This window comes from Oryzias latipes, chromosome 16 (assembly GCF_002234675.1).
Source record: "Oryzias latipes chromosome 16, ASM223467v1".
NCBI classification, from domain to species: Eukaryota; Metazoa; Chordata; class Actinopteri; order Beloniformes; family Adrianichthyidae; genus Oryzias; species Oryzias latipes.
In genome coordinates this window covers 28,157,608-28,167,939 of record NC_019874.2, presented here as the reverse complement: position 1 = coordinate 28,167,939, position 10,332 = coordinate 28,157,608, and the positions used below count along the sequence as shown (strand labels likewise).

The window sequence follows — 10,332 nt, the reverse complement described above, 5'->3', positions numbered from 1 at the left end:
ACTACACAACAAATGCCACTCTAAATAAAGTTTGGCTTTGGTCAGTGATTGTCAGATTGCTTGTTAAATATGGATCTTGCCAGGTTTTTGTAGCCAATATACATTCCAACTTTAATTCACACATTTTAATGCCTTTTCAAAGAAGTAAAACAGCCAATTGGAACAAAAATCAATACACAGAAATATAATCTTCTTTGAAATGTTAATAGTTTGAAACTTCTGGAAGTATCAATCCATTGAGACAGGGGTGTCCAAATCTAGGCCTCAAGGGCCGGCAACCTGCTGGTTTTCCAGAAACCCTGCCTCATTTGCTGTTGATTACCTGTATCAGGTGTGTTTAGCCAATAAGGAGCTTCAACGCCAGATTGATTGGAAAACATAAAGGACATCAGCCCTTGAGGCCTGGAATTGGACACCCCTGCATTAAGAGCTTCTTTCCTGCTTCTCAAGTCCTGTTCATTACATTTTTTGTTTAAAAAAGGAGGCTGTTCTGTGATGTGCTTGTTTCTGTTTGTCAACAAGAATTCATCGTTTTTAAGCTACATTGGAGTCCACCACCACTTAATGGGAATTCCTTTTTGACTGGCTCCTTGGTCCTGAGCCCAGACTGATGCAACCCTGGCTCTGGCTTTAGTCTCTTCTGCATTTGCTTGTTTTTTTCCATGACTCAAATGTGTAACAGGATATCACACGTAACTCAGCTGTACCCCCAAAAAGGAGAACTGGGCACACGTAAGAGCACTTTCTGTGCTTTTGTTGTCCAAAGTCTCTGTGGTTCAGTTTGGTTTGCTAAGATTTTCTTTGTTCAATTTAAAGTCTAAATGACTGCGGGACAGGACCAGGATCTTAATTACATAAATGTGACTTTTAAGGCCAACAATACATCTGCTCAAGGTGAGACTTTTCTTCTCCATTTTTGGCTTTTATGAACCCAAACTTTTAGTGAATTTAACAAAACCAATAAATGCTTCTATTTTGTTTGAACTTAAAAGTGATTTGATTGTCATTTCAATTGTACAGAGGTTCATGAAAAACTTCAGTTTTTCTAATAAAACATACTTTTTAAATGGATCATTCTAAGTTTAAAAAAAAGTTTTAAAAAACAGTCAAACTTGAGGGTGATTCCTCCCCGCATCCTGTACCTGGTCCTTTCTGTCATCCGACCAAATTGGAGAACATTTTTGACACATTCTTGTTTTGCCTCTGATTTGTTTAAACTGCTGGTCCTTTTATGATGTTGTCTGTATGGACTGAGTGCTTGTTTGCATTGTAGTTTAAGTTCCAGGAGACAGGCCGTTACGATGCTGTAAGCAGATGTTTTTCTGTTCCAATGAAACCTTTTAGACAATCTAACTTCTCTCTAACTTCTCTCTTACACAAGCATAAACCTTGTAGCAAAAAGTCTTTTGTATAGGATTGTTAAATTTTAAATAAAGCAGCCAAATACTGCTTAGTGAGTTGGGTTTAGTTTCTTCAGACACGGTTCTTGCCAGGCGTCAAAAATCCAGAAGTTGCTCGAACACTAATTTTCTAATAAGCTAAAGCAGATAAAAAGATCTTTAAAAAAACTACCATCATTGACATAAAAAAAAAACATAATATAATAATTACAACTGATTTGAAGAAAAAATGTGCAATCCCCTTCATCACAGACTGTGGGCAGACCAGCATTTGAAGTTAACCCTTTAACACCAAAAATGTTGCTGGCAATAGCAAACAGCATGCTCTTTAAACTCTTCGACTGTTTGTCCAATCAATTAATTCTGACATGAAGAAAAGCAGCATTGGAGAAACTTCTTTATACATTGCAACACAAAATGCAAAACTTGATGTTAGTAACATGTTGCATAATGGCAGAAAGCTGCTTTTCCCTATGTCAGAATCAGCTGGTTTACATTGAATGGATAAACAATTTACAAGTGCAAAATACACTTGATTTGATAGGAAACAGTTAACTATGTTTTATGCCACATTCGTTTAGCTCTTCTTCACTGCCTTTTTAGCTCAATTTCCTTCCATTTTCTACTGTGGGCATATTTATAGTTTAACAATTTTAAGATTTAATGGAGCAACTTTGTCTGATATTACATTAAGATTACTGTTAAAATGTTGAGCAGATATAGATCTGCTCAACAGATGCTGTGCATTTTTTTAAATATGTGAAGTTTGTTCCTATTGTGTTAGGCAGCATCTTCTTATGGTTCTTTTAGGAACTTTTTGGATTAAAACCCATCCATCCATCCCACCCATTTTCTTAACCTGGTGACTATTGGGTGAAAGCGGGGTTCACCCTTGACAATTCGCCAACCTTCAGCAGGACCTGAAATAAAACCATTAATTAAAAAACACGAACACATGAATGGAATAAGATGCTCAAATCCCTGTATAAATCCTCTGTTCATCTTGTCTAAAATCAAGTTATCAATAAGAAGAGATGTGTTAGAAAATGACCAGAGATTATAAAGTACCATTGGTAGATCTGTCCAGGTCTGTCAGTGGAAGGTGAGTTCTGGGTTTAGACTAAGATGATGTCACCCTAAGGAAATGTTTGAGCTGAGTACTGAATCTGTGTGTGGCAACAGACTGATGATGGGAAAAGCTGTTGAAAGGTTTTGGGGGTAATATTGTTGTTCTTGATAATTTGGTTGAACTGACTTTTATCATTACAAGTCATTTTTTATTTTGTCATGAATACAAAAATAGTGTTTTAATTATATGCTTTTTTATTCAACTTTTAATTATGTTACATTATTATTATTAGCATTATTATTATGATTTTAAATCATGGTAAATTTAGAAATGCAAGTGCTGAAAGTCTGTCAGACTCGATCCAGCTTTCTTGACCTTTGCAGGCATTTTTCTTTGCAGAAAAAACACAGAACATGGAGGTCATCTATGATGAGGTGAAGACAGAAGAGAAGTCATGGGACACACATCCAAAAACCTCAGGTCAGTTTTTACAGGAAACAAAAGAAAACCACTTTGGACTTCATCACAGAAATCTGACTTTTTCTGCTTCAAGTTTAGACGATAAGAAGAAACCTGCATCTCATGGTCGTCTTGTTTGGGCTGCTGCCAGTTTAGGCATCCTTTGTCTCATCCTGATTTTTGTCATTGCCTCTCTCAGCATCTCCTGTAAGTCTGTTTCATTCGTGCTTCAAAGATTTTTGGTGTGAGAACAACAACAAATCAGTCTGTCTGACTACAGTCGCGCAGGAGCACCGAACACAGAGCATGATGTTAACGGCGCAGAACCAGCAGCTGCAGACGGAGAAGACCGCCTTACAGAGACAGATGCAGAACCTGAGCACAGACAGGGACAAACTGAACTGGACCATCAGTGTCATCCTGGACTACCAAAACTTCCCTGTTACTGAACTCTGTCCACAGAAAGGTGGGGCTTTAAACCCCTCCTTTGAATTTAAAGGATGTACAGTAACATATATATTTATTTTACATTTACATTTTGTTTTGTTCTTCAGTGTGTAAACCTTGCTTGGATGGTTGGGTTCTGTTCCAGTCAAATTGCTACCTGTTCACAAAGGATATGTATTACAGTCAGTGGAAAACCTGGAAGAAAAGCCAGGAGTTCTGCAAAGAGAAGAAGGCTGATCTGGTGGTGATTGAAACCTTGGAGGAACAGGCAAGACTCCCTTCATTTATCAACATTTACAACTAAGAAAATGTTTCAGATAGTCCATCAACTCTTTAACAAGCTTTCAGCTTGAGGTTACCTTACTGGTTTTGAATGTTGTATTTTGCTTTAAGGATAAAGTCTCACTCTCATCCTCTTTTGAACTGCCTTCAAAGTGTTCCTAGTGGTCTTTCAATAATGATGATGCAGTTTTTAGCCAAAATCCAATAAACTTATGTAAGCCTTCCCCACTTCCCATCATCCATCTGTTTACACTCTCTCCTGCTAGCTTACACCCCCAACCCAATAATAGCAAAACAATAAAAATGGCTAACAATATTGGAGCTTTCCGGCCGTACAGTTTTGAGCCAGATGCCAGCCAAGACGAGGAAAGATGTGCATGAATTTATATTTAAAAGTGGATGCACCTGAATTAGGTAAATTAACTATTTATTTTAACAAAGATTCCATTTATACCATAACTAGTGTTCACCTATTCACATGGGTGTTGTCTTCTGTGATGCTCTTAGTCATTTTCACGATGTAATAAAAAAAAACACCATACCTCAATCCAAATGGTATTTTCCAGTATCAATGTAATTGATTCATTTTCGTTCCGTTTTGAACCAATTTTAAAAAGGTGTAGGTCAATTTGTTTAAATTCAAATTACAACTTAAGACAGATTGATCTGGTTGAATCGTTGGAATACAAATCCTGTCCAGAATCCTGAGCTTGAGGCCCGCCCCGTGTATTTCTAAGTCACAAATACAGCCTTTTTCCAACAGCATTTTTTCATCAGCTCTGATTGACAACCATTTGAATGAAGAAATACTCAGAAACACAATCTCGAGCTTAAGTTTCTTTATATTTGTCCTCCACCTTCAGAAAATTACCACAAGAACATGTTAAAAACATTATTTTCATCAGAGTGGATCTTTAATATTTAAAGTCTTTAATATGGAAAACATTTTTTCAATTACAAAGAACATTCGAGTTTTTACGGTAAACTGATATTTGGGACTTTTCTAATACCCTTTTTTATTTTTTAATCAATTTTCAATCCGAAACTTTTTTTCTTTTTATATACTATTTTTGTGTTTATTAAATTTCATAGGTTGAAGACACAGAACTGGAAGTGGGATCAGTGTCATGATTTGAACTTGTTGTCTTGTTTTTGGTCCTTGTTCTGTCTTGTTTCTGTTTCCTGTTTTATTTTGAAAGTCTCCTGTTTTGTCTGTTTTCTTGAGTTTTACTTCCTTTGGTCCCCATCTGCCCTGATCGTGTTCACCTGTGTCTTGTCTGCCCTGTCTGTATTTAAGTCTTGTCTCTGCCTTCCTCCTGTGTTGGTCCATTAGTTATTTCCTGTCTGGTGTTCATGTTTTGTCATGCCATGTCCCATGTTTCTTGCCACGCCACGCCACGCCACGCCACAGTGAGTTTTTTGTTCCTGATCTGACATCCTGCTCTGCAGCGCTTTTCGTTTGTGTTTGTGATTAAACCCCTTGCCCCGGAACTGTGTGCCTCCTGTCTCTGCATCTGGGTCCATCCGGCTCTCGAGCCACCCCCTGCACCATGACAGAATGGACCAACCAAATTTTCTGGACCCAGCAGAGCAGGACTACACTGGGAGCCGTCTCGCCATGAGGGGGGGTCGACGTCGCCGTCGTCCCCGCCGTCCCCCACAGTCACGTTCAGTGGTGGTCCGGGATGCACCACAGCCACGTTCAGTGGTGGTCCCGGATGCACCACAACCTCCCCCAATGGTGGTCCCGGACGCACCACAGCCATGTCCAGTGGTGGTCCCGGACGCACCCCAACCCGTCCCGGCTCCCAGGGGGGTGCCGCCTGCACCCCGACCCATCCCAGCTCCCAGGGGGGTGCCGCCTGCGCCCCGATGGGTCCCCGGTTCCACTGCCACGCCTGACCCGCCTGAGCTCGGCTCCACGCCTGACCCACCTGAGCTCGGCTCCACGCCTGACCCGCCTGAGCTCGGCTCCACGCCTGACCCGCCTGAGCTCGGCTCCACGCCTGACCCGCCTGAGCTCGGCTCCACGCCTGACCCGCCTGAGCTCGGCTCCACGCCTGACCCGCCTGAGCTCGGCTCCACGCCCGACCCGCCAGAGCCTGACTGCTGGCCCGACCCGCCAGAGCCTGACTGCTGGCCCGACCCGCCAGAGCCTGACTGCTGGCCCGACCCGCCAGAGCCCGACTGCTGGCCCGACCCGCCAGAGCCCGACTGCTGGCCCGACCCGCCAGAGCCCGACTGCTGGCCCGACCCGCCAGAGCCTGACTCCGACTGCTGGCCCGACCCGCCAGAGCCTGACTCCGACTGCTGGCCCGACCCGCCAGAGCCTGACTCCGACTGCTGGCCCGACCCGCCAGAGCCTGACTCCATGCCTGACTCCACGCCTGACTCCACGCCTGACTCCACGCCTGACTCCACGCCTGACTCCACGCCTGACTCCACGCCTGACTCCACGCCTGACTCCACGCCTGACTCCACGCCTGACTCCACGCCTGACTCCACGCCTGACTCCACGCCTGACTCCACGCCTGACTCCACGCCTGACTCCACGCCTGACTCCACGCCTGACGACTCCACGCATCTCATGCCGGACCTGCCACGCCGGACCGCTCGGCCCCCCGGCCGTCCTCCGGACCTGCCACGCCGGACCGCTCGGCCCCCCGGCCGTCCTCCGGACCTGCCACGCCGGACCGCTCGGCCCCCCGGCCGTCCTCCGGACCTGCCTCTCCGGACCTGCCTCGCCGGACCGTTCGGCCCCCCGGCCGTCCTCCGGACCTGCCTCGCCGGACCGCTCGGACCCCGGCCGTCCTCTGGACTCTTGTGCCCGTCGAGGTTTTTCCTCCGGGGCCCCCCCCTCATGTGACTTTTGGAACCTCGGAGCGGTTCCTTGAGGGGGGGGTACTGTCATGATTTGAACTTGTTGTCTTGTTTTTGGTCCTTGTTCTGTCTTGTTTCTGTTTCCTGTTTTATTTTGAAAGTCTCCTGTTTTGTCTGTTTTCTTGAGTTTTACTTCCTTTGGTCCCCATCTGCCCTGATCGTGTTCACCTGTGTCTTGTCTGCCCTGTCTGTATTTAAGTCTTGTCTCTGCCTTCCTCCTGTGTTGGTCCATTAGTTATTTCCTGTCTGGTGTTCATGTTTTGTCATGCCATGTCCCATGTTTCTTGCCACGCCACGCCACAGTGAGTTTTTTGTTCCTGATCTGACATCCTGCTCTGCAGCGCTTTTCGTTTGTTTGTGATTAAACCCCTTGCCCCGGAACTGTGTGCCTCCTGTCTCTGCATCTGGGTCCATCCGGCTCTCGAGCCACCCCCCCACCGTGACAATCAGGTCTCTACTAGCTTTTTAGTTGCAGAAATTGTTAGTTGTATTTATCTTTTGATAGATTTTTATACTTTTATACAATTCTTTATTAATTATAAAAGTGATGCAGGTTTATTTTATTGTGAAGTACAGTATATATATTTCTCATCCATCCATCCATCTATTCACTGTATCCCTTTTGGGGTCCCAGGGTTGCTGGAGACTGTCCCGGGTACTGTTGGGCAAAGGCAGCATACACCCTGGACACGACCCCAGTTTGTTGCAGCGCAAACAATCACACCAACAGAGAGCATTAAGAGAACTTTTTTTTTTTTCAGGATGGCAACAATGACGTTGTTAAATAAAAAAATAAAACAGTGAAGCTGTGTTCATGAAAAAGTTATTTTTTTAATGCTAAATGTAAATGTGAGTGCTGTTGCATTTCCAAAATAAGGTTAAAAACTAAAAGTTTTTTAGTGATATTTTCCTGTATTTTACTTGCAGGAGTTCATTAATAATAACACAAGTGAATATGACAGTCCAAAGCATGGCTACTGGATCGGTTTGAGCAAGACAGACACATCTGGCACATGGATGTGGATAAATGGAGGAAATCTCACAGTGATGTAAGCAACACACATGCATGGATGGACAAAACACACATACATAATTTCATCATCACTGCTGCTGATATCTATCTGAATTTATAAAAATAAAGTGAAGTAAACCCCACTGGGATTATATGAATTCATTTCCTCCCACTCCCTTTCAAACAATGAATCAAACTCCACGGATTAAATAGATTCAGTGTGTCACGTTTAAATGTGTAAGAGCAAATATGATAAAGAGTAATTGTATTGGCATCATTTACATGTGGATGTATATGGATATGTTCTTGTTCATTTTTGTTATAGTACCTTGAAACAAACTGATTCCAACATCTCTGAATCTCCACCATGATGACTTTCTTTCTTAGGTTCTGGGCAACAGAGCAGCCGGGCTACACACAGGCCTGTGCTTTAAGTAAACCACAAGCAGATCCTCTGGCCAGCTGGGACAAAGTGAGCTGCACCATGCGGAACCGCTGGATCTGTGAGACCAGAGCTTTGATCAAACCTGATTAGAAAGTCAAGCTGGGAAATCCTACATGACAAAGTCTGTAAATGTGTGACGTTTCTCAAACATTTGGAAGTCTGTAAAGTGTGTTTCATTTTTATGCGTGTTTGAACGGGATTCAAACTAAGCCTTTACGCTCCTAGAAAAGGGCAAAAGTGTCTTTGTTCAGCAGTTTGCTTATGTGTATGCATAGTAAAAATTATTATGGCAGACTTTTCAGCATGACAACAACCCAAACGGCTTAAGAAATGCTAGCTGGTTAAAACAAGAAGGTTTTCTGACGGTTCTGACCTGAATAACAGGAATTAAATATTTCTGAAAATAATTGTTTCTTTTGTGTAAAATGCCTAATTAGGTGGGAGTGGCAACACAAAGAAGGTGAATTGTTCTGAAGTCAGACAAATATGTGTGTTGTTTTTGACCTCATTCCTGCTTTATTTTTTGTGTGCCCTAAAGACTTTATTAAAATAAAAAAAAGGAAATCTTTTTCTGGCTTGCCTACAAGTTGATGTTTTTCCTGGATTTCTTAAGAGAACCCTGTGACAACATTGATGATCAGGGCCATCTATTGACGTTGGCTGTGGTGTAGATGCTATTCTCGGATGTGATTTACCTGTTCTCATGGACTTGCTGAAAAAAAAAAACTGAGCCACTGAAGTCAATGAAAACCCGTGCTGATGTTGATGGGAAAATGTCTGGTGCTGTACTCACTGGAGCCCAAGCTAAAGCTAATGCACAACATTTGGCAGATTTTGATGACATAGGCTAAAGATAGGCTAAAGAAATCACACTCCCAAATTCAATTCAATTCAATTTTATTCGTGCATCCCTAATTCACAACAACAGTCGTCTCAGTGGGCTTCGTACAGTAATTGTAAAGTAAACATACAATCAAAAAGGATCACAAATGCATAGAATTCAATAGGGTAATACTAAAACTTTAACTAAACAGACTAAGCTAAACTGGCATCCCTGCCCTTAGACCCTCCTTCGTGGTAAGAAAAAACTCCTAAAAAAAACGGATTCCGGAAACCTCAGGGGTGCCCACATGAAGGAGGAATCCTCCCCCAGGATGGACAGGCGATGTACCAGAACTCATAGAGAAGAATTAACTTATCTAACTCTACAACTACATATTTAAAGTCCAGCAGATGAGCTTCATCCAGACGGAGTCAGGGGACAGCCGGGTGTAGGAGCAGTAGCAGAGGCAAGCCAGAGACAAGGTACACGGTCAGGAACAGAAGCACGGATGAGCCAACTGGAATCTGGAAGCACTCCCACTCCCCAGGAGGGGAAAGAGGGAGAATACATGAATCGCACTGCACCAAACAGAGGCATGGAGAACTAAAGGATGAATAATGATCAAGAATAGAGAAGAGAGGAAGGGTAGAAGTTGAAGAGAATAGAGGACAGAACCCCAGAGCACCATAGTTACCCCAGCTTCAACTTCTAGCAGCCTACTAAAACCAATAGTTATTGTTATTAAATTTAATTTAAACACATTTAACATTAAGTTAAATAATCTCTGAATACTAACTAGTCTGACAATAAGCCTGTCCAAAGAGGAATGTTTTTAGTCTAACTTTGAATGTAGAAACTGTGTCGGCCTCTCTCACATGAGCTGGGAGCTTATTCCATAAAACGGGCTTGATGACTAAACGCTCTACCTCCAACTGTGCCTTTACTAATTCTAGGAACCACAAGCGTCCCGCATTTTGGGAGCAAAGTGCAAATACATTTTGAGAAAAAACCTAACTTAATGAACCCAGAGGAAACTGAATTGACATAATCAGGGATTAAACATATGTATATATCTTTTTTTTTCTAAATGTCGTGTCCAACGGCTGAACAAGTTGCTGGATGTTTATAGTCATCACTGTCAGGTTTAGATGTACAGTAAATATAAAAGGGGTGGAGCCTGTCTCCACACACTCAGTGATCAATTGATTGAAACATTGCCTTTGTTTTTTGTTTTTTTTACCGTTTCACACGGACACAAACTAGACAGCAGTTCTACTCCGTGGTCAAAGCAGCGTTCTGTCACGTCTGTACGTGTTTGTCGGGTTTTGTTAACTATGATAAAGTGTTGCTGTGTACAAATGAAACATATTAACAAAAAACAAGATTTTGTCCCAAGACTTTGTTTTGCCAGCGTGTCACAGTATTTTAGTATTTGAAGTATGACCCTTAAAAAAAGTATTTTTTTTCTTCTTTTTTCGGGCTGCTTCCTGCCTGATTGCGTGTCTGAAGCAACAT

General features: G+C 42.7%; 1 protein-coding gene across 2 annotated transcripts; it reads left to right on the top strand.

The window, feature by feature from the left end:
• The first annotated feature begins 716 nt into the window (after positions 1–716).
• LOC101160760 (C-type lectin domain family 12 member B) lies at positions 717–8,538 on the top strand. Of its 2 annotated transcripts, XM_011485776.3 has the most exons (7): positions 717–894; positions 2,869–2,949; positions 3,028–3,135; positions 3,209–3,394; positions 3,483–3,643; positions 7,465–7,586; positions 7,937–8,538. In XM_011485776.3, the coding sequence occupies exons 1-7, from the start codon at positions 822–824 to the stop codon at positions 8,082–8,084; spliced, it is 879 nt and encodes a 292-aa protein (XP_011484078.1). In that variant the 5' UTR covers positions 717–821; the 3' UTR covers positions 8,085–8,538. The 2 variants fall into 2 exon arrangements, with proteins under 2 accessions (XP_011484078.1, XP_020566071.1); XM_020710412.1 differs by lacking the exon at positions 717–894 and having other exon boundaries at positions 3,023–3,135.
• Positions 8,539–10,332: the final 1,794 nt, after the last annotated feature.